Below are 24920 nucleotides of genomic sequence, written 5' to 3' on the forward strand. Positions count from 1 at the left end.
GCTCCTTGGATGCTGCCTGACCTGCTGCGCTTTTCCAGCAACACATTTTTCACCTCAATTTCTTTAGTCAAATCATGTCTCACAAACCTGATTGAGTTTTTTGAAGAAGTAACAAAGAAGATTGATGAGGGCATAGCAGTAGATGTGATATATATGGACTTCCGTAAGGCGTTCGACAAGGTTCCCCATAGGAGACTGATTAGCAAGGTTAGATCTCATGGAATACAGGGAGAACTAGCCATTTGGATACAGAACTGGCTCAAAGGTAGCAGACAGAGAGTGGTGGTGGAGGGTTGTTTTTCAGACTGGAGGCCTGTGTCCCATTTGCCAGCACTTGGCCCATAGAATCATAAGAGTCATAGAGTTGTACGCCGTGGAAACAGACCCTTCAGTTTAACTCGTCCATGCCAACCATATATCATAAATTATTTTGTCACATTTGCCAGCACTTATCCCGCCAAACCCTTCCTATTCATGTACCCATCCAGATGCCTTTTAAATATTATAATTATACCAGCCTCCACCACTTCCTCTGGCAGCTCATTCCATACACACATCACCCTCTGCGTGAAAAAGCTGCCCCTTAGGTCTCATGTAAATCTTTTTCCTCTCACCCTAAACCTCTGCCCTCTGGTTCTAGGACTCTTCCACCCCAGGGAAAAGACCTTCTCTATTTATCCTATCCACGCCCCTCATGATTTTATAAACCTCTATAAGGTCACCCCTCTGATGCTCTATGGAAAACAGCTCCAGCCTGTTCAGCCTCTCCCTATAACTCAAATCCTCCAACCTGGCAACATCCTTGTAAATCTTTTCTGAACCCTTTTGAGTTTCACAACATCCTTCTGATAGGAGGGAGACCAGAGATGCACGCAATATTCCAAACCAATGTCCTGTACAGCCGCAACATGACCTCCCAACTGCTGTACTCAATGCTCTGACCAATAAAGGAAAGCATACCAAACACCTTCTTCACTATCCTATCTACCTGTGATTCCACTTTCCAGGAGCTATGAACCTCCAAGGTCTCTTTATTCACCAACACTCCCCAGGACCTCACCATTAAGTGTATAAGTCCTGCTCTGATTTGCCTTTCCAAAATACAGCACCTCACATTTATCTAAATTAAATTCTATCCGCCACTTTTCAGCCCATTGGCCCATCTGATCAAGATTCCATTGTTCTCTGAGGCAACCTCCTTCGCTGTCCACTACGCCTCCAATTTTGGTGTCATCTGCAAACTTACTAACTGTACTTCTTATGTTGACATCCAAATCATTTATATAGATGACGAAAAGCAGTGGACTGAATAGTCCGTAATCATGATATGCAACATTTACTGAAGCAATTTGTTTAACAATCCCAACATTTTTTCCAATTATTTCCTGCACAGAAATTGGATACATATTCGAGTCATGGATAAAAAGGTTATTCAGTTTACAAGAAGTTAAGTTGACTGAACCTCAGAATAAAGGGGAACCAATTTAAGGCTGAGATTTGGAGGAATTTCTTCTCTCAGAGGGTTGCATGACTTTGGAACTCCCTGCCATGGGAGAGCTGTGGGAGCAGAGCCCTTGTGTATATTTAAGGCTGAGATAGTTAGATTCCTGATCAGTAGGGGAATCAAGGATTACTGGGAAAATGCAGGAAAATGGATATGAGGAACGTCAGATCAGCCATGATCCTATTGAATGGGCGGAGCAGGCTTGAGGGGCTGAATGGCCTACTCCACTCCCCATTTTTTTATGGTCTTATGGATTTATTATCTGCTGCAAAGACCATAACCCGTATCTACATGGTTGATAGTGTAACGATAGATTGCAGCTTTAAGTGTGGCCTCACCTTCTTGCGGATGATCCAATGCCAACCTATAGAAATGACATCACAAAATGGAACAATGGGCTGAACTCTAAGTACCTTAAACAGGAGGTCTGCCTCTCCCTGGAGTCATAACATGAATTCAGGGCTGAGGGAAGTGGAGAGGGAATGAGAGCTAAATTGCTCAGCAAGATCACTGGAATCTTGTGCTTTGTGTCTCCTTGCCCTTTTAGTCCTGGCTATACTGACCATAGGTTGAAATATTAACCTTGAATCTCTCCTGAACTGTACCAATTTATTACTTCTCACTCCCTCCCCCATTCCCTTTATCCATCCGAATCCATTTAACATTCATTTTCTCTTTTGAATAATTATTGTGTCTCTATACCTATCGAAATCAGCACCAGGAGCGATGCGTAGTTATGGCAAGGAGCTAAACCATGGATATTTGGGTCCTAACAGCACACTTTCATTTGAATCAGTATTTTAAACTGGTTGAATGCTGGAAAAATAAAGTCCCTTCAGGGTCCAACATTCAATATCAATAACTTAGAGGCTCCACTTTCCCTATGCTTACATGCTTTCCTGAAAAGACTTCTAAAGTTCACCCACTCTCTCCTGCAACTTACAGACAATTTCACAAAGAGAATACCCCAGTGTTAGGAAGTAGACAAGGACAGTGCTCTATACCTGAACATCACCACCAACCCCTCCGACCATTGGATCCTCCTCCAGAATTTTTACCATTTCCACAGTTGCTGCAGGATCTAGCATCGTATCTGAGTCGCATACCTGATGAAAGAAATGCAGGCATGTTATACACTTAAAAGTACATCCATACAAAGTCTGCAGCTACAGAAACTAATTGGTTTATCCTGGCACTTACAATAGACGCAAACCTCTCTTCAGCTATCTAATAACCTGGGGGGGTGGCACAGTGGTTAGCAGTGCTGCCTCATAACACCAGGGTCCCAGGTTCAATTCCAGCCTTGGGCAACTGACTGTGTGGAGTTTGCACATTCTCCCTGTGTCTGTGTGGGTTTCCTCTGGGTGCTGTGGTTTCCTCCCACAGTGAATTGGCCATGCTAAATTATAGTGTTAGGTGCATTAGTCAGAGGGGGGTGGGTTATTCTTCAGAGGGTCGGTGTGGACTGGTTGGGTTGAAAGGCCTGTTTTCACACTGTATCTAATCTAATCACGATTATCTGAAATATGATTTATAATAACATAATCTGTGATTTATAAGGGGGGGGGTGAGGTGTGGGAGTGGGTTTTATCCATATTGATGGATCCACTGATAAATAAGATGCGATATTTTGTCCATATGTTTACGCGCACCCAGGCCCATGAGACAAAGAGGTTTAAATGAAAGCTAAAATATAAATCGATTTATGTTCTGTTTCAAATGTTTTTGCCTAGATCTGCTTTTTTTTTTTAACAATTCCTTTGTTGAACTTTACTAAGATTTCTCCCTGGGTAAATGACACTATTTCCCTGCTTTCACATGAAGGAGTCACAATCCATATTTGAAAACAGCTGAGTAAAACACCTAAAAGCCAAGAGTTCAATGTAGTGGAATTTATCGGCAAAAGGAACCCCAGCCCACTCCCCACCACTGAGCTTCCCAGGATTCAATCTCATGGCTTAAAACAGCAGAAAAAGATTTTGCTCATGATTCCTGTTGGAAATTTGGGTGTTGAAATGAGAAAAAAATTAGGGAGTATCTTACTTAGCCTCCGATGTCAGATAGGTCACAGATTGCCAATGCCTGGGGTTCCATCTGAAGAAAATCCATTCAGATGAGCACTGTTGCAGTAGCTGTGCCAATGCTCACTCTCTTCAGGATGTCATATGGGACAAACATAATAGTGTACCTGGTAATTAATGCCCATTGATGATGTGTAAGGTTCTCATGAACCATCTAGATTAAAATTCCCAATAACTATTCTAACCATTGCTTCTTTATGAGGACAATCTAACTTTCTTTGGCTATAGATAGCCCACAAATCTTTCCCTGCTTGCGCTAGGTTCCCTAACACTGACACTTGCCTCATCCTGCGGGAGCTTTGGTCAATCTTTAATAAATGTAATGGATGCCCTATTTTTACCAAAATGTCTAGGTCAAAACCACTGAGGACAGGAGGGAGGTAGGTGATTATGCATTTATTATTGTTCGCTGCCAATTATGTAGCTGTAAGTATTCTATTCTGCCTTTCTGTGATGAGTCCTCATTGTGGTATGGTTCTACAAATTGCACCCACCTTCTGGCACCTTTTGTAATGACTATTATTATGATTGCTGAGAAGCAATTTAATCCGTAGAGCATCACTGATCCTCTGCATGTCCACTCCCAGCACAAGAGGCATCAACTGAAAGCTGTTCACTAGCAACAGTCTCAACTAATCTTTTTCCAACTATTTTTTATCTGTTCATTCACGGGATGTGGGTGCTGTTGGCTAGGTCAGCACATTGACCCTGAGGAGGTGCTGGTGAACTGCCTAGTTGGAACCACTGCAGTCCATGTGGTCTGCATTTTGACTCAGTGACAATGAAGGAACGATGATATACTTCCAAGTCAGGTTGGTGAGTGACTCAGAGAGGATCTCATAGGTCTGTCACATTTGTCCATTTAGTGAGTAGGGGTTGCAAAGTTTGGAAAATAGTGTTGAAGAAGTCTTGCTTAGCTACTGCAGTGCATCCTTGTAGATGGTACACTGACTGGCACAATGACTGCACAGTTGTGGTGACAAGAGTAAATATTTAAGGTGATAGTCTTGGCTTTTAGATATTTTACTCAGCTATTTCTAGAACAGTATATCATAAACCATAAGGCATTTTAATTCACTGATCCATAAGAGCCCCTTTTCAAATTCCTATGGATTGTGACACCTTCACGTGAGTTTGAAAGTAAGGAGATAATGTAGATTAAGTTGGCTGCTAGATTGAATTGAGCATCTTGAATATCGGAGTTCCACTCTTCAAAACAGATGGAGATTATTTCATCAGACGTCTAATTTCTGCCTTGCAGCTGATGGACAAGATTTTGGAAGTCAGGGGCTGAGTTACCAACCTGTTCAGAAATGCTTATTACACACCTCAGGAGCTGATTTGTACTTGAACTCAGGCCTCCTAGAGGTGAGTTCCTATCTGTAGAATGTTCATGGTATACTAATTACATTATTAAGATATACAGATGAAGGGTATTGCTTTGTTAAGTACTTAGAACAATAAGGTTAGGGTTAGAAGGAGTTCTTATCGTGCAATGGTAGTGACCCTACTTCTGAGCCAGGAGATCTGGGTTCAAGTTCCATCTGCTCCAGTAGTGTGTAATAACATCTTTGAACAGGTTGATTAGAAACTACCTTGGAACACAAGCCCTTTTTTACAATGTATTAATTTTTTGTGGGGTGTGGGAGTCGCTGGCTGGCCAGCATTTATTGCCTGTCCCTAGTTGTCCTTGATATGGTGGTGGTGAGCTGCTTTCTTGAACTGCTTCAGTCCACCGGCTGTGGACTGAACCACAATGCCATTAGGGAGGGAATTGCTTAATTCAGTTGGTGTGTGGTTTGGATTAATTTCAGTAGCACAGGGTTCAGTCCGCATTCCCACTGAGATAATCTCAGGATGTGTCCCTTTGACTTACCCGTAATAAAATTCTTGGAGAACTTACAGCAAGAGATTTCTGGGATACGAGTAGGAAGCAGACATAGTTAATGCTACATTGTGTCATCAACCCAATATCAAGGAAAGTATGAGTGTCATGCTTCACTAACTGACTTGGAATCAAATTTAGCACAGAATGCCCACCTTCTGACTTACTCTTGTAGCTACACTATTTATTATAGCTAGTCCAGTTATGTTTTTGATGAAATGTAACCCTCAGGATGTTGATGGTGGGGAATTCAGTGATCACTGAGTGTCAATAGAAGGTGGTTAAATACCCTTTGTTAGATCGAGTCATTATCAGCACTTGTGTGGCATGAATATTTTTGTTTCCTCGTCATGAGCATCTTACAGTAGAGAAACTAAGTCAATCAAGACTAAGGATGAAACTTTGTGACATTCCTGCTCTCTGGAACTATCTACTCAGCAAACAAATTCCTCAAGAGCTTGAGGGAAGCTTCGGGGTAAAGTGTGATCAAATGTTCTGGAAAAAGGGTTCAGAGTAAGGAAACTGGATTTAATTTGTTCATATTGAACACTGGAAATTGGCTCCATCATTGTATTACAGGCTGAAATCATTGACAATTCAATGGTTGCTAAAACTGAGCTTTCAATCTGACTATCTCATCCTGCAGCTGCTGACAGAGTAAACCTGGAAGACATTACAGCAGGAAGAATCACTTTTGTGAGATCGAACATCTTACACATGTCACTGTAATTCAGTGTAGGTGAGCAAGAATGAGATCACTTTACTTATAATGGTACAAGCAGAAATTTTATATGAGGCAACAGGAATTTTATTAGCTGAATATCAAGGCGAAAAGGAAATGCTTTCAGATCATGTTGGAGTTCTTCCAAGATCCAGATGTATTTTTTTTGTTGCGGATCTGTATATCTTGTAAAAAGGAAAGTCTAAAATGCGCTACCTGGGTCTTGACTTGAGTATTACACCCAATTCTGAACATAGCACTTCAGGAAGGATGTGAAGTCTTTGGAGAGGGTGCAGAAAAGATTTACGGGAGTTGTTTGAGGAAGAAGGGACTTCGGTTGCATGGATAAGTTAGAGAAACTAAGGTACGCTCCTAACAGAAAAGAAAATTGAGATTTATCAAGTGTTCAAACTTATGAATGGTCTGGAAGGTGATAGGGAAAAACTGTTCCCTTTCACAGATGGTTTGGAAACCATAAGACCAGTTTGAAGTGTATGGCATTTTGCAGTGAGTAGTTAGGATCTGGAATGTGCAGCCTTAGTGTGATGGAGGCTTATTCAATAGCATCTTTTTGTCTTTCAAAAGGGAATGGGACAAGCACCTGAAGGGGTTAAAACTGTAAGGTTACCAGGGATAGGGCAGAAGACTGGGACAAGCTAAATTGCTGTTCCAGGAACCAACAGGCCTCCTTTTGTGCTGTAACCATTCTATAATCCTATACGTACCTGCAATTCTTCAGGCAATTAAATAAGTCAGCTAAATCAAAGGCAACTAATAGAATTCATACATTGAAGGGATTCTGACGGAAATGTGTAACCTTCACAATTTCTATAATAACACTATAATGATGGCAAGGCATATTACGAACATGTTTACTTTCTCAGTCGAGAATGTGTTGCTGGGAAGCACAGCAGGTTAGGCAGCATCCAAGGAGCAGGAAAATCGACGTTTCGGGCATAAGCCCTTCATCAGGAATGTTGAAGGGTTTATGCCTGAAACGTTGATTCTCCTGCTCCTTGGATGCTGCCTGACCTGCTGTGCTTCCCAGCAACACACTGTCGACTCTGATCTCCAGCATCTGCAGTCCTCACTTTCTCCTTGTTTACTTTCTCAGAATTGTTGTGTTACATGTACTGACCTGAGTGACTGAATGAACTCTTAGTAATTCTGGAGTGAATAATGGGCACTTGGGAATGTTTGCAAGGCATATATTTACCTGGGGTTTTCATATGCCGTCCCTGCCTGGGAGAGGAGGCTGATTGGTTTACTATTTTTATCTGTGCTCTCATCATCAACTTATTATTTTGAAATCATATCAGAGAATGGTGTTTGTTAGAATATTTGTGCTGCCAGTTTTGTTCAGAATCAGTTCCATTTTTTCCACCTTTAAACTCGCCCTTAAATGTGTCATGTGTGGTGTTATCCATACAAAGGGAGTCATTGCTATGAAGTCATTATAACAATCTTATCAAGAAATAATTCCGAGTTGTTCCCTTAAGGATCCAACAGCTCTCATAACATCATTATAGTTTGGAGAGGAAAAAAAATAGACTACACTCATCAGGAGTGACTGATCAGACAGAACTTCATTTACTAGAAAATAGTCTGAGGTTATTAAAGATTATACAAGTGTTCAATAGGGGGGAGGTGGTGAAGATATTTCCACTTGTGGGCAACTTCAAATGTAAAGCCATAAATACAAAGATGAGGAATACAGCCAAAGGAAATTCAGAAAGAAATTCTATTGGTCAGAATGTTGAACTCACTCAGACATAATGGCTGAGCTGATAACATTGAAGAGAAATCTAGATGGGGGAGAAAGATATAGAAAGAGAGGTCAATGAACAATGGTAGGAAGAGGCTTATGTGAAGCATACACACCAATATAGATCAGTTGGGTCAAATGACCAGTTTTTGTACTCTGCAACTCTGCAGTATGAAAGCTCATTTTTGTGAGAATTGAATCACATTGTTTTGACTGATTTCAGGCTCCAAGGAGAGGTACAATTTAAAAATGAAACCACTTCAGCTGGCATTTTTATCATGGTATCAAACCCTGTGGATGTTACAGGTTCTGTGGGTAAATATGCTGCCGACTCAGGCTTGGCAATCCAAAGATCCCAACATTGATCTTACATACTCAGCTGATTTCAATCCAAGTTCTCAAAGGGGCCTAGGGGTTAGTGGAGGTAAAAAATGAGCACCATTTGCACTCCTGATTCATATCCAACAATTTCAATTGGACAAGCATGTTAAGAAATGACTAGGCGCTGATGCTGCCTATTAATGACTGTTCAGCAGACATACTGTGTCTAGACCCAGAGTACATAATGACCACATGCTTCAGGATGTAGGGGAAGAAAGTGAAGAGAAGGAATTTCATTTCTTTCATTGAGAAACTACACTGAGAGAGGCAGATTTCAGCATCTGTAATGCTATCTGAAACTGGTTTCAATCTCAGTTTAAGAAAGGATTTCCAATCAGTGGCTATGATCACAGAGTCTACTGGGCAATGGGCCATGTCTTGGATGTTTGTTATGGAATTTGCTGGGATTCTTTCCGTGACAAGTGCGAGAATTCTTGCTGAAACCTTTCCATGGGGTTTACATGACATGATTGGCCAAATTTAAAGCACCTCTATTCCTGTAATTTATTTCCAAATCAGTGCAAGGCAGCTTAGTTTACTGTGCTGGGTGTATAAGATCTAACTTTCCTTTGTAAACAGCAGAATTCCCTTAAGTGTGTAATGCGTGTGTATATGAGGGAGGTTTCCCTTTAAACATTTACTAAGTGGACATAAGACATTTAATTAGAACATATACAAAGCATCTATAATAGTACTTTTTTTCTGTCTCTACTGTTATAGTTGACCCATGGACTCACTACCTGGTTTGGAATAATGAGAGTTTGAGAGTCTTACTTGCACATAATCCACAGTGCGTCCCAGTGCCTTGAATGCAGTGTACATCACTTCTCGCTTGCCTCCCCACTTTTGCATTACACACACGCTCTTGTTAGACCTGATCAGCCTTGTGAGATATTGCATGCTCTCCCCATGGGACTCATCGCTTTCACCTGGGCCCTTCTCGTGGAAGTTGCTCTTCCACACAAAGCTGGCTGATCGCTCCCTCCCCATGACCTCGCCAAAGATGTCCATCATGTACAGATCATCTTCACTGTTCCCATCTATAACCATGATGACGATCATCCCTGGGTAGGTCAGCCTTTTGACGGACAGCAAACACTTCCTCAGATAATCAGGATCTTCTTGGTAGGCAGCAATACACAGAGCGACCGATTTGTTTAATTTGATGGGGGTTTCCAGGGAGCGCTTCATTTTCCGGTGCTCCAAGAATGCAAAGAGGCTTTGAATCAGGAGATGCAGGGCTAGAATTGCTCCATAGAGTCCAAAGGAAAAGTAATAATTGTCTGTGGCTATGAACTGATATCCTACGATATAGGCAGCTGCGATTCCCAGCAAAAGAGCAAGACCGAATAGAGTTGTCCCCACAATCCGCAGGATGGAGGTCAGGTTTTTACAACGCATCTGTAACATCACAAATCACAGGGAGGAAAAGAAAATATAAAAGTTTACATCTTTGTAAATTAAATGTCATTGATTAAGCACTTTCTCGTATTTAATATGAAAGCCAGATGCAAACCTTTTATCATGTGACCATTAGCAAAACAACTGTCAGATTAGGTTCAGCATTCCTCTGAATGAGTAGACTTTTGTTCCAATCCATTTGCAGGTCTCTAAATAAAATTTGTAATCATCCTCTTCAGACACATTATGACATATCTCAGTGGTAGATGGAATTTGAACCCAACTGACACTGTACCACAAGACTCTCTTCCAAATGTCCCCCTGTATTGCACCTGGCCTGGCAATGTATTGTTACTCCACAAACAACTGTTAATAGCTTAATTTCAAACTGAAACTAAAGAGTTAAATAATATGGGCAAGTTGCATAGACTAAGTTTACATTTCCTTAAATTATAAGATTAAGAGATAATTCAACTGAGTTACGTTTTAAGGTGATTGAAGGAGTTAATAGGATAAGCAGAGAAAAACTATTTCATCTGTTGGGTGGGTATCTTAAAATTAAAACCACACTGTTCAGATAGGAACACAGGAACAGGAGTAGGCCATTTATTCCCTTGAACCTGTTCCACCATACAATGAGATCATAGCTGATCTGTGGCCTAAGTCCGTATACCTGCCTTTCACCCAGAACCCTTAATGTTTTTGCTGAACAAAAATTACCTACCAAAGATTTAAACTTAATAACTGATTCCGCATCCACTGTCATTGTGGAAGAGAGTTCCAAACATATACCATTCCGCGTATGAAAGTGCTTCCTGACCATCTCTCCTGAATGATCTGGCCCTAATTCACAGATTATATCCCCTAGTTGTAGAATCCATAACCAGTGGAATTGGTTTATCTTTATCTATCCTGTCTTCTTTTGTTAATATCTTGAAGGTATGATATCACAATCTACTTTGTTAGAGAAGTGCATGAATAAGAAATGTTTGGAGGGATATTGGCCAAGCAGGCAGGTGGGACTAGTTTAGTTTGGGATATGTTTGGCATGGACTGGTTGGATGGAAGGGTCCGTTTCTGTGCTCAATGACTCTTAAGACTTCTTCATGCAAAAGGTGGTGGGAATCTGCTTCTCTCTCTCTCTCTCGCTTACCCCACCATTCTGCTAAAAGCTTCTGAGGCTGGGAGTCAAACATCAGCATTTGTGTTTTACTTAGGTGAGGATCTATTTAAGGGTTAAAAGTTAAATGGAGCCATTTTACAGATCAGCCATGATTTAATTAAATATTGGGTCAGATTCAAGGGGCTGAATGGTCCATTCCTCTTCCTACATTTCTACTTTGGCAAAAAACTGTAGCTGGCGCTATGAATAGTGAAGAAATTCAGAGAATGTCATGGTTTACCAACATGAGCATTACCAACAGGAGGGGTGGCAGATTATCATGATGAGCTATTCACAAGTGATTAAATGAGACAGGAAGACCAAAGTGCTATTTTGGCTCCCCTTGTGTCAATGAACTGAAGAGTGAAGAGGAGGGACTGTCAGTACAGTAACAGCAGTCTGAATTGATTCCATGTCTGGTTGGGTATATTTATTGCTCGTTGGCCAGTACTTTATGCTCTCATGTTTGCTTTTCCATTTGTCTCTGTTTATGTTACCTTCGAAGGGACAGTACTCTTTCTGTTGGCTCACACATGCTGGGTTTTAAAAATGTTTCAGAATTAAACTAGTAGATGTCTTGCAGTCATGTAACACATTTCAGGGTCTAATGTTTTTATGACAGTGGTGACTGTTCTATTCCAATTTCAGCTGTCAGGGCAATCTTTGCAGGTAGCCTTTTGGCTATCTCTTTGACTGAACTTCTGGTCACCTGTCTCAAAATCTTCTAATGTCAAATTTAGTTAGATAATGATCCCGTGAAGGGCCTTGGGGCATTTTTACCATGCTAAAGGCATTATATAAATTCAAGTTGTGGGTTCGTGCAGTAAATCTATGTGAAGTTGCAATAAGCAATATATTCTTTTACTTCTTTTTTCAAGAAGGAGACACATATATCTCTTATGGCTAAAGCAACCGAGGGATATGGGGGAGGGTGAGATTAAGGTATTGAACTCGATGCTCAGCCATGATCATAATGAATGGAGGAGGAGGGTTAAGGGGTCAAATGGCCTACTCCATGGTAAACCATGACATTCCCTGCATTTCTTCACTATTCATAGCACCAGCTACGGTTTTTGCCAAAGTGGAAATGTTGGAAGAGGAATGGACCATTCGGCCCATCGAGTCAGACCCATCATTTAATTAAATCATGGCTGATCTGTAAAATGACTCCATTTAACTTTTAACCCTTAAATAGATCCTCATCTAAGTAAAGTGTAAATGCTGATGTTGGACTCCCACGTGGAACCCACACACCTGCTCCTATTTTTCCACGTGGCATGTGGGTTGCTGGCCAGGCCAGCATTAATTACTCCTCTTGAATTACCCTCAAAGATGGACATGAGCCATCTTCTGTGGAACTGTCGTCCTTGTGACTCCTTGGAACTGGGAGAGGAAATAGGTATGTCCCCATGAATCTCCTGGCCCTTGTTGTTCTGGGTGGGCAAGGATGGGGAATAGAAGGTGCTGTCGTGGTGAGTTGCTGTGCTGCACCTTGCAGATGGTACACCCTGTGGCCACTGTGTCCATGATGGAGACAGTGAATGGGAACAGATTGCCAAAAAAGCAGTTACTTTGTCCTGGATGGTGTCGAACTTCTTAAGTATTGTTGGAGCTGCACCCATCCAGCAAGTGGGTCATTACTCCTTATTTGCGCCGCCTGGGTGGTGGACAGGCTTTGGAAAATGAGCCCAAGTTTCCTGATCAGGACAACTTTCAATCAGTTCTGCCAGTTCTGAATTTTCTGACCATGGAACAGTGCAGACTAAACAAGGAATGCTCTCAGGCAGCAGAGGAGTGGATCAGTATGGAAACCACAGCCCCCTTGTTCAGTAGCATGTTTGCTGTCTTCTACAGTTTGAATATACAGCAGCCACTTCAACAGCTACTAATGGAAAATAAGTAAGTAAGGTAGGGTGCCAAGGGAGGGGGGTAAGTGGATGAGTGCTGAAGTTAGATTGAGGGGTCAGGTTGGGGAATGGTCTCCACTCCAGTGGGTCTGAAGTTCTATGGGAGATGAGGAGAAACTGTTGTGTGTGGCTGGTTAGTTCAGGGGTCTTGGGAATCTTGGGTAGGCAGGTGTGAGTGGTGAGTCGAGAGTGTGTTGCCGGAAAAGCACAGCAGGTCAGACAGCATCCGAGGAGCAGCAGAATCGACGTTTCGGGCCAGAGCCCTTCATCAGGAATTAGGCCTCTTGGCTCTGATCTCCAGCATCTGCAGTCCTCACTTTCTCCTAGTTGATTTCAATCTGACTGCAAAGCCTCTTCCAATGATACCTACCTTGAAGAAGTTCTCCTCCTCTCTCTACAAAGATCTCAGTGAGTCCCTCTTTCACTGTACACCCCAAGTGCTCTCAAACCTCATTCCTGATGAACGGCTCTGGCCCAAAATGTCAATTCTGCCTGACCTGCTGTGCTTTTCCAGCAACACACTCCCGACTCTGATCTCCAGCATCTTCAGGCCTCACCTCACTTACTCCCAGTGTGAGTGGTGAGTCAGAGGTTCGGTTTAATAGTTACCCTGGAGTTAGAGGAGGTTTAAATCCCCTGACTGTTTCCTCGGTAACCATTAAGCTTAAGTGAGTCCAAAATCTCTGTCTCTAACTCAGCTGGGGATTCTTTCTGACCATTCTCAATCCCAGGTAATTACCTGATGGAAGTGAAAGTTGCAGGGTAATTCCTGCTGAGTGAGCTGTGTCAGGATTTCTGCATGGTCCTGTCTCACACAACACCATTCTACACAGGATGCAATGACTATCAATTGGTCTGAGACAGTATATTAACACCCTTGTGACTTTTTCCATTTAATGCAAAATGGCCGAATAGATAATTTTAAAACTGTCTACAAAATATCCTAGGGGTCCTTAGAAGAATCACTTCATCTTGTCCAGTCTGGAGAATAAAATACTTCAAATGACCCAGTAGTTATTGCTTACACTCTTCTGTTAACTGAAAAAATGATAGGACAGAACTATGATCAAAGTGCTTGAAGTTGCTACCAGCAATGGACTCAGCAACATTTGCTACCTTTAAGCTCTCACATGGGGATTCCAACATTCACCCACTTTAACCTTGCTTGCTTTAAATGCCACTTTTCAGTGTGTGATTCTTCTGACCTTCTGATTAATGACCAGAAGACACATCAAAGTTACGATCTCTGCTATGATACTGCAGTTCTGTTCGGTAGTTCCTCGGAATGATGATGGTGCTTTGCTCTTGGTAAGAACCCATGGTGTCTTTTAATGCACAACTGCCACCAAGTTGCTGCTAACCAGCCGAGTCTCATGCTGCCTGCCATAGGCATATCAGTAAAATTTATGGATTAATAATCTACACCTTCAGTGACCATTAAATCCTGAGATGGGACATAAACACAGCTTCGTGTCCAGCATAAGGACCGCACCCCCTCTACCACAAGAACTCCACTATTGCTGTGTTCAGCCACTAGTGATGGTTTTTTAAAAAATGTATTCATTCAATGAGGGTATCACTGGCTGGACCAGCATTTATTGCCCATCCCTAATTGCTCAGAGGGCAGTTAAGAGTCAACCACATTGCTGTGGGTGTGGAGTCACATGTAGCTCAGACCAGGTAAGGATGGCAGTTTCCTTCCCTAAAGGACATTGGTGAACCAGATGGGATCTTCCCCCCAAAAAATTGCAATGGTTTCATGGTCATCATTAGTCTAATCTTCATTCCAGATTTTTATTGAATTCATATTCCATCTGCCATGGTGTGATTCAAACTCGGGTCCCCAGAAAATTACCTAGGTCTCTGGATGAACGGTCCACCAACAACACTACTAGCTTGTAGCCTCCCCATTAAGTAAAAGGGCTACAGTTCTGCCTCCCAAACAGTGAATGCATTCACATTGTTGACTTAATACTGGGGGAGGCCAGCAAAATATAAACCGTTTGCACTGGGCAATAATCCTTCAAAGCGTCAAATACAACAAGGTCCATCCTACATTTATGTAGCAACATTAACACTGTAAAACATCTCCAGGTGCTTCACAGGAGCAATTGCCAAACACAATTTGACAGTGAACCAAAATGGGAAACCATAGGACAGGGTCATGGGAGCAAGTTTTAATGTGCAACATCAAGGAGGATAAAGAGGGAGAGGGATGGAGAGATTTAAAGAGGGAATTTCAGGGCTAAGGGCCCAAGCACTAGGAAGGTACAACCACCAATGTTGGGAGGGGTGAAATTTGGGAATGTGCCGAATGGCGTAGCAATCTTGAAGGGTTGTGGAGCTGGAGCAGACTAGTGATAGGCGGATGCAAGGCCATGGGGGGCTTTGACAAGCTGTATGAGGATTTCAAATCTGTCATATTGGATGATAACACAGGTCAGCGAGTACAAACAGTGTAAAGTGAACAGAAATTGGTGTGAGTTAGGAAACAGGCAGCATTACATAGGTAATGGTGGATCCCGTGTAGTTCCTCAGTCATTCACAGAATGTACACTACATTGGCTGATCCAGTATTTATTACCCATCCTCTGAAAATAATTCTTCGGAGAATAGGATTTTCAATGGCCCTTGTAAACATTTACCTTTGCATATTTGGGACAGGCAATTCAGTCCCTTGAATTTGTTCCTCCATTCGGCATAATCGTATTTGATTTGCACTCTATCTCTTTCCACCCATCTTTGGCCCACATTGTTTAGAAGGGCATGAGTGTTGGCTTCTGTCTTGGTCGAGGTGTGTGGATGTTGCGGTAGGGTAGAAACCAGGCATTGTGAACAATGGAAGGACGACTATGTGGATCTAACGTGAATTGCAGCTACCTGTTCTCAAGTCTGTGCCCCTGTACCATTTCATTCCAAAAGTTAATGCTAGCCCCACTATAGGTTTACAAGGCAACTTTTAGCATTTTTATAGCGCCTTTCATGATTTCAGGATCTGCCGAACACATTACTGTAAAAAGGTACTTTTGATACTACTGTTGCAGTGTAGGAAATCTAGCAACCAATTTGTGAACAATATTCCACAAAAAGCAATATGATAATTGCCAATCAGCTGTTTTTGAGTGTTGGTTAAGGGATAAATCAAGATTCCAAAACACCAAGGAGTTGTTCCTTTCCTACTTCTTCGAACTAATGACATCTTTTTAAATTTACCCAAGTGGTTAGACAAGGTCTCAGTTACACATCTAATCCAAAGGTCAGTGCCTCCAACAGGCGAGTGTTTGTACTTGCATGACTGCAACGGGATTCTGAACCCAAATTTGAGTGATTGTGTGACAGACTGTGTCATAGCTTATGGTTATGATTAGCAATGTGGCACTGACTCTATGCTGAACACCTGAATTACAAATGATGTGACTGTGTTACAAAGTAATAAAACCCCAGTTGAGCTGCAATGAATAATCCTGCATGCTGCTATGCTAATCCAAAGCACCTTGGGTCATTTTTGTTGGTAAACCAATATCTGGATGTTTTGGCCTTTTAATCATTTTGTTTGAAACTTTATGAATCATGAATTCTTAAATTTTACAAATATTGAGAATGCTTGCTTTTTTTTTAACACAAAATGGCTGATCTCCTGCAGTTCAAAACAGGGCCAACTAAGAACGGTTGACATTTCACTGGTTTCCCCCCTGACATCCCCCCCATCAAATGGGGGCAGCTCACCCCACCATCAAATGGATTCTGGACTTAATTATTCAACAGAGGCTACATTTCGGCAAACATTTCATTTTTCACTCTTCGTTTGCCCACTCAGATTGTTTATTCATGTGTTGCTGTGGGAACGGCTTGCACTGAAATCTCACCGCCCCCATCTGGTGGCCAGGCCTCTGCTCCAAATTGCTGCCCCTCTCACTTTGTCGATGAGAAAGAAAATCATCTCATGGTTGTGAACATGGGAGTGTGTTACTCCCAACTGTGAGTCCCTTGTCTCCCTGACCTCTTAGTTAGTGAGAGAATATTAATCATGCTGAGTGTTGATTCCTTATATACACGAACTGCTTTTCTCCATTACCTAATGCAGCTAAGACTGAATTTATATTCATCAATAAACTTATATTCAGGTGAGGAATGATAGAGGATGAGATATGCTAAAATACAAGTGAAATTGTGTGCAAAGGAACTAAAAGCTGCAAAATTCATTGAACAAATGTCGTTTTTATTTAATGAGCTCTTGATTACGCCACTTCAGTGTTCTCTCATTTTATTTTTAGATGCTCCTTAAACATTGCCTCATTTATCAAGTATTTAATCTTACTATCTCTTTGTGTGGCTTTGTCACACTTCTGTCAAAAAATACTTGGCATTCATTTAGCACTATTCTTTTCCCTTGGATGTCAGAAAGTGCTTTACAGCAGGTGTAGTACTTTTGAAGTGTCATACTGCTAATTTTGAACTCCTGTAGCAGTCAATTTGCACACAGCAAGCTCCCATCACAGAAATGTGATTAATAACAGAACAATCTCTCTTTTTGTGATACTGATTGAGGGATAAATATAATCATTAGGCAGGACATGGAACAGAACTCCTCTTCCCCTCTCCAAAATAGCACCAGGGAAGTATTTCCTGAGAGAAGATATACAAGAAAAGTGGATTATCAGCATTGATTTTATTTTTTCACTTAGAGTGGGTCTTGAATCTAAAACCTGCAGAGTCAAGAGGAGAAAGTTCTACTAATTGAGCCTCAATAGCCTTAGTGTTAAAGTTGCAATATAAATGAAGTCATTGTTATTGTTGAACTGGTAATGCACACAGCTGGGTACTTGCTTTATTGAGAACTTTTGTCAAGGGCACCCAGAAATGATGGAGACGTTTGAATAGGTATTGTAGGGTTAATGGGAGAGGCAGCTCTTTCCTTCTTTCCAGGAAATGAAGGCAATGGAAACAGACTGGAGGTTGGTGCGCTGCCAATAACTGAAGATATCGGCAAGTGGAGTTCAGAACCTTCCTCTCACTTGTTTAATATAGCAGCTCCCTCTCTTCTGCATTATTTGTGTAAATGATCTTTGAGAGGAGTTATTCTAGAGCCTCTCCACCTTTTCAGCTCCCCCCTCATTACATAATGATTTAATAAGACCAAAACAATGCCAGATTTTACAGCAACCCAACTACACGAACTGTTCTTTATGTTACCCAAGTCTCCTCTCAGCCATATTCATCTCACCCTGTTAACCTTTCTTTCTACTTTATTTCTTACTCACGTATTTATCCAGTTTCTCCCTTAAATACTGTTCACCCCAACCACCCCCTGTGGTAGTGAATTTCTCATTCTCACCATTCTCTGGATACATTTCTACAGAATTCCCTGCTGGACTTGTTAGTGACTATTATATATTTATAGTTCTTAATTTTGGACTCAGCTAAATAACTGGCAAGTATCAGTGAACAGAACAGACACAAGCTCCTTAAGGATTAAGATGAGTAGCCAAGTCCATGTAGATGAGGAAGGGCCTTCAGCACTAATGTCGACTCACTTACTTGGCCTTGAGTCAAGTAAACGGTATTCTGGATCCTCAATGGGGAGTCCATTTGTTTCCCCAGTCCTGATCCTTATGAAGTGTCCCCTCACCTTACACTCATCAGAGGTTAGCATGTCACGTAAAGACCGGCTGGGGTTTCCCATGGTAGAATATTGTAATATTTACTATCTAAACTTGTGAAATATAGAATTGAACAGGATCTAAGAACATGTGAAATAGTAGCTGCAATACGCTATTCAGCCCTTCACTCCTGTTCCGTCATTGAGTAACATCATGTTTCCTCTTGCTCCAACTGTATTTTCTCACCCTATCTCCATAATCCCTTAAGCATCTTTGTGCCCAAACTCATTAATCTTGAATATATTTAATGACAGAACATCCACGACTCACTGCAATTGATAATTCCAATGATTTACAACTGAGAGTGAAAAACTTTCATGTGAACTTGTCAACCATGTGTACTGACATTAAGACCCTTAGCTCTGCCCTCTCCAATCCCCCTGCATCTGCCCTGTCAAATGAATGCATCCAGATGAGGCTTTTTTCACTCGTTCATGGGAATGGCCAACATCTACTGCTCATCCCTAATTGCTATTAAGATGGTAGTGGTGAGCTGCCTTCTAGAACCATTGTAGGCCGTGTGGTGTAGGTACACCCACAGTGCTGTTAGGGATGGAGTTGTAGGAGTTTCGCCGAGCAGCAGTGATATAACAGTGCCAAATAATTTCTAAGTCAGGATGGAATGTGGATTGGAAAGGAACTTGAAGTTGGTGGTGTTCGTATGCACCTGTTACCGTTATCCTTCTCGACAGTAATGTTTGTGGCTTTCGGAAGGTTTTGTCTAAGGAGCTGTGGCAAACTACTACAGTGCGTCTTGCAAGTGGTACTATGGTGGAGTTAGTGAATGTGGATATGCTGCCAATCAAGTGGGTTGTTTTGACTTGAATGATGTCAAGCTTCTTAAGTGGTGTTGTAGATGTTGTAGGGAGTATTTAATCACATTCCTGACCTGTGCCTTGTGGTGCATGGCTGAGCAACCACATCCTCCAAAAATCAAATGTCAATTAAGTTGGATGCAATTTGTTTAGAACTAGGACTATGAACATTGAGTGCAATACAATGACTGGTAATACGTACAGATACACTGCACTTTTTCTAGCTATTGCATAGTTTGATATGAGCCTGACTGTGGTCTACGTTAGTGAGATACAAGCTCTGAAAGACAGCATGAACATTGCTACATGTCATTTCATTTTCTTCCCCATGTACTATATATAGGCTGTGTTCAAACAGTTGCAATCTTGGTACTGTTTGATCATTCGAGTTATCTAAAACTTAATGAACCCATGCACAAAGATGTTATTGAAGTGATGATGTCACATGGCTCAAACTGAAAATAAATTTATCACAGTTAAATACAAAACATCATTTAAAGTGACACTCTCTCCATGAAATAATAGGCTTGCTAAAAAGGTAGGACTCTCATTCACTGCTGTCAAGCTTAGCAGGCAATGAAGCAAAGTAACACAATAAATTGTATTTTTATAGCACTTCATACATCACAGTAAAACATTCTAAAGTGATTTACTGGAGTATTATCAAACAATTTAATACAAAGCCAGATTAAGAGATACTAGGTGAGATCTTTTCTTTCTTAAGTTTTTTTTTCAGAAGTATCACTTAAAGAGTAATATGGGGGGGAGAGATGGACAGGGTGAGGGAGGGAATGCCAGACCTTAGAATTCAGGTACTTAAATACATGGCCATCAATGATACATCAAATAAAATAAGGTATCAGGTGGAGGCCAGACTTGGGTGTGTGCAGAGATCTGGGAGGGTTGTAGGTTAGGAGGAGATTACAGTAAAAGGGAGAAATGAGCTCATTGAATGAGATGAAAACATTGCTGAGAATCTTAAATTTAAAGCATTGTCAATGAGGAGCCAATGCAAGTCAGAAATCATAGGTGATGGTTGATAGAAACTTAGGTGTATTGAGTATAGAGACAGTAGGATTTTGGAAGATATAGTTTGTTGTTTTGTGGTTTGTGAAATAGTTGTGGTTCTCCATCTGCTTGGCAATCCAAGATTTAAAAAGTTAATTTGGTTTCAAGCACACTGTACAACAAGAATCTCTAGTATAGAGAATATGTACAGTATAATGATAGAGACCTGTCTTGCAGATTTGGACTCTGTTTCTGATGAACGGTAACTGCATTAGCTTTGATCCAATGGTTAACACTCTTGCTTCAATGTCAGCAGGCTATGGGCTACAGTCCTACTCCTGTGAGTGGAACTTACATTGCAGTGGAATGGAGTATTGTTGGAGGTGCCTTCTCTTGGAGTCATAGAACACGGAAACAGACCCTTTGGTCCAAGCTGTTCATGCTGACAATAATCCCAAACTAAAAGATCTCTTGGCACGAATTTGAAGGAAGAGGGAAATTAAACCTAATGATCTGGCTAATCACTAACAACTGATTATCTGATCATTAACACATTGCAGTTTATGTGAACCCTGGCTGCCTAACCTCTGATGTTGCAACATTGATTGACTGGCTTATCTTTTCTCCTGAGAGTCAAGCAGAGTGTTAGGCCATGGACCTGCATTAGACTCCTGGGCAGAGTTCTGCCATGGTTTGTCACTGCCTTCTGCAGGATGGTTGACCAGGAAACTCTCCCACTGTGACTGCCTGCCTTCAGGTGTACTGAAAGGATTTACAGACTGATCAGTGACCATGTTACCAACATACCTCCATGACCACTATCCATCTGCTGGAGTGCATCTTGAATCTGTAGCTTCTGGCCCAGAGCTGGTGACATTACCCACTGTACCACATGACCTTCCAAAACATTGATTATACTTCAGAAAAAAAAACACAAAATGCTTTGGAATGTGAATGGTGCTATCTAAACGTTGGGCTTGCTGAAAGTGCTTTAACTGACTCTTAGGCCACTGCAGTGTTGTTGCACTGAATCATGGCATTTTTAATGCCAGAGGTGTTACTAATTTATTAAGAGTAGAATAGGGATGGCGTCTCTATGGATGGACAGGAGTATGACTGTACCCAAATAATTAAACCAGAATACCTCATGTGGTTACTGTAGGTTATTGCCCCCATCCCGAATAAAGCCAAGGGAAACTCGTATTTTTAATAGCATTCAAATCATGGTCCACAGCTAATCACGTCCATCTGGGCCCAGCAATCCTGACTTCACTGAGTCCCACCCTGCAGATGCAAAGTGAAGGGTTACATCTGGAATTGGTTTACTGAACTAACCGAGCAACTGTATCTAACAATCAGGACACTATACCTTCTTGCTAAAACAATCCCATACAATTTCACCTCCAGATAAGGAGGGCAGTTGATTTCTCGTAGCCAACTGAAGAATGGTGCCTGTGTCAACATTTAATATAGGGTTAGCTCCACGATTGATGAAAGGTGGGATAAAGAAAGTGGGTGGAATCTGGGGAAGCCCCGTGGTGTTAGGAGGGTTGGAGGATAAACAGTGACTGGTCTCTCTCAATAGTCGTTTGTATTTGAGATCATTCTATATTGGCATGTTGTTTGACTTGACCACATCTCAATGATGATTTTAAATATATATATAATTGAACCAGAATATTTTGCCCACAGCGATGAAAGGATTAAATGAAAAGTTTTGCTGGAAATGTTATAAAACACATTGCCAGCGCCTCGCGGATCTCGGGTCATTGTTAATAAGACGATCCTGCTGCTTCTTGGCCTTTTCCTGTCTGATAGCCAGTAGCATATTTAAAGCTTCACCAATATCAGCGGCTAGAGAGCAAAGTCAGATGGCCACAGAATTCTAAAACGCTGACGAAAAAGGAAAGACGCGTCTCCAACTTTTTTGGGATGGACACAATTGCATCAATGTTTCACTGAACTGGGCTTCACATCTACACATCCCTCTCGCGCTCTCCGGGAAACAGGGCTTTCTTTGTAACGCCTTTAAAGCCAACAACAAAAAATTCATTTGACAGAGGCCGAGATGGTTTGTCAATGCACAAGGCGGCTTTGGTAAATGACTTGACTGTCTGAGCGCAAGTCACAAGTTAAACCACTCACGGTTCACCAGCATCTGACCAGAAAGCGATTCCAGCTTTGCTTTACCACTCAAGCCAATGTTTAAATACCAATTCAAGTGGAGTATCTGTGAATGTTATTCTCTTAAGCACACAAATCTGACATGGAAGGTGGAATGTGCGTTCTCTTCCAGTGTGTTGAATCTTGCAGAGTGTTTAGGGTAAGTATCCAGGTGTTAGCCTGATATTCCATTTCCCCAGGGGGTGACACCCCGCGAGCCAGGCGCGTCACTCCCGGGGAGCTCCCAAATCCCCAGGGGAAATCCCTCGCCAGCCAATCGGAGCGCCGTGCGTGACGTGGGCCGGCATTGTGACGTTGCAGGAGGGGGTGTTTCCCCCTGGCTGCCGCCACGAGGTTGCAATCTCCGAGAGAGCCTGGAAATTGCAGCCATTCACTCCCCTCACCCAGTTCATAGCAGGCGCCGTGGATTCTCATATGAATCAGGACCAACACACGCAGACCCCGAGTCCTCAACTTGTTTTGTCCCGCGAAACTAAAGCATCCTACCGTAATTTACAATTACATTGTGCTCCCTTCGCAAAGAAACTCCCAGTTAGACTTCAACTTAATGTTGGCTATTCGCTTTGCCAATTGCAGGATGTAAAGGCTACGTTTGAAATGTGTCGTTCATTCAACACATCGGCAACGTTAAACATCAGGCATTAAAACAGACCGAGATTTATTTCGATGAGAGAGCATTGCAGAATGCATTGCTGCGTGCTCTACCTGTGTAACTTGATCCTCAATCCCCAAATTTACCATAAACGTACACTTCAGCAATTTGGTTTCTGGACAAGGGGCCACATTTCCCGGAAAGGTTGCTGTGCCACCTTTTGCTTCTTAGTTTGCATTGTGACCTTCGGAGCAGATTGTGCATTGAGAGGGAACAGTTCTGTGGAGATCTGTCCCCAGCAGTAAAACTAGCAGCGGACCATCTTCATCCACTGTTCAAAAGTCAACCCAAATCTTCATTGAAACGAAGATTTCGCCGTTTAAAACACCCGTACTCATTTTTACGAATTGTTGTACCTGGCACCGATCTCTTTCCAATTCGTCAGTTGAAATAATAATTCAGTGACCCACCAATACAGCTTTTTTTTTGCAATGAAAAGCCATCTGGTTTAACGTGCTAGTAAAAAGGTTTCGACCTACCTTTGATGCTGCGACGTTGGAGTTGCCTTGCTTCTGTTATATTTTAAGCTCACTTGGCCCCGTGTGTGTGTGGTCTACAGTCTGTTCTGTCTCAATGTTCAAGTCTTCAGGATAAAGTCAGTGCTTCATCGTGTGTGCAAGGAGCATTTGCAGAGAACTACAGCGATCGGAGATTATGCAGAAATAAAGCAGCCAGTTCCAGATTTAAAAAAAAACTGCAAAAATCTATTTTAAGGAAAAACTCTTGAGGTCAAATCTTCAGTTTGAATATCAACTTTTGTTTCAAAAAATACAAAATTTCCTCAGTCCTTATTGCAGCGTCAGACATCACTCCTGAACACCTATCCTCACGAATAAATATTTAAATATTGTTTCTTTTCAAAACAAAACTAATTCACTCGCATAAGTTCTTATTTTTAAAAAAAATAAATTCACAATTTTAGCCCCTACACGTACTGGTGTAAAACCAGCCCTGATGAGGAAAGTAACTGCAAGTTCCCTTACGCTAACCGGTGTGTAAATCCTCAGGCACGCCAAACCTTTCCTCTTTTTTGGTTGGGGGGGGGGGGGGTCGACTCTACTATGCTTGCGTTTTTTTTACTAACTCAAGTGCAGCCCAGAGGAAGTTTCGCGGACTTTTATAACAAGGCTAACTGTTTTTTCTGTTAATGAATAGAGGGGGTTACAGGGGAGGAGGGGAACTTTAAACCCGCCCACTAAGCTCAGATAGGAGAAAACTCACTCAGCCGGTTCAGTCATCCTAACACACATGGCTCCAACTTTGAGGAGTGTACCCCCACCCACAGACATTTCTATTTCAGCACACTGGAGCAGTTACATTTTACACTGCCTCATTTCCAAACATACAAAGGCTGCTATTAAACATTATCCCTGTATCCTAAACCAAACTCACTTGCGGTTTTTTTTAAAAAAGGCAGTGTATTTCTTCCACAGAGCCAGCTTTCTCGCGATGGGCCGAATGGAGTCTTTCTGCTCTTTTCCCATTCTGTTTTAGTCTTCCTGGGTCAAAATGGTAAAGGGAATTGAGTGTTTTCTTTTTTCTCTCATACATACACACACAAGAGCATGCATAGAATCTCACAGCAGATAAAGTGAATATTTGGCCCTTCGTATCGGTACTACCCCCTCACTCTCTCCCGATAGCCAGGCAAAATGTTCTCCCTTCGCACTTAATTCATACTATGGATTTCAATGGTTATAACGTGAAGCCAGCTTCTCATTTTATTGTCTATTGTCTTTTTTTGGGGGGGGGGGGGGGGGGGGAGGCGGCTAAGAGACCGATTCTATAACATGA

General features: G+C 41.8%; 1 protein-coding gene across 1 annotated transcript in view; it reads right to left on the minus strand.

Moving 5' to 3' along the window:
• Positions 1 to 24132, minus strand: part of has2 (hyaluronan synthase 2) — a 30421-nt gene extending 6289 nt beyond the window's left edge. Inside the window, exons 1-3 of the mRNA XM_043688678.2 lie at positions 23606 to 24132; positions 9112 to 9738; positions 2509 to 2610 (exon numbers count right to left, since the gene is read on the minus strand). Coding sequence (XP_043544613.1) covers positions 2509 to 2610; positions 9112 to 9738 — 729 coding nt within the window. The 5' untranslated portion in view covers positions 23606 to 24132. The remainder of the gene's footprint in view (positions 1 to 2508; positions 2611 to 9111; positions 9739 to 23605) is intronic.
• Between the last annotated feature and the right edge of the window lie 788 nt (positions 24133 to 24920).

This window comes from Chiloscyllium plagiosum, unplaced genomic scaffold, assembly GCF_037043375.1.
Source record: "Chiloscyllium plagiosum isolate Xiang-an unplaced genomic scaffold, Cpla_swu_hap1 HiC_scaffold_4, whole genome shotgun sequence".
Lineage (NCBI taxonomy): Eukaryota > Metazoa > Chordata > Chondrichthyes > Orectolobiformes > Hemiscylliidae > Chiloscyllium > Chiloscyllium plagiosum.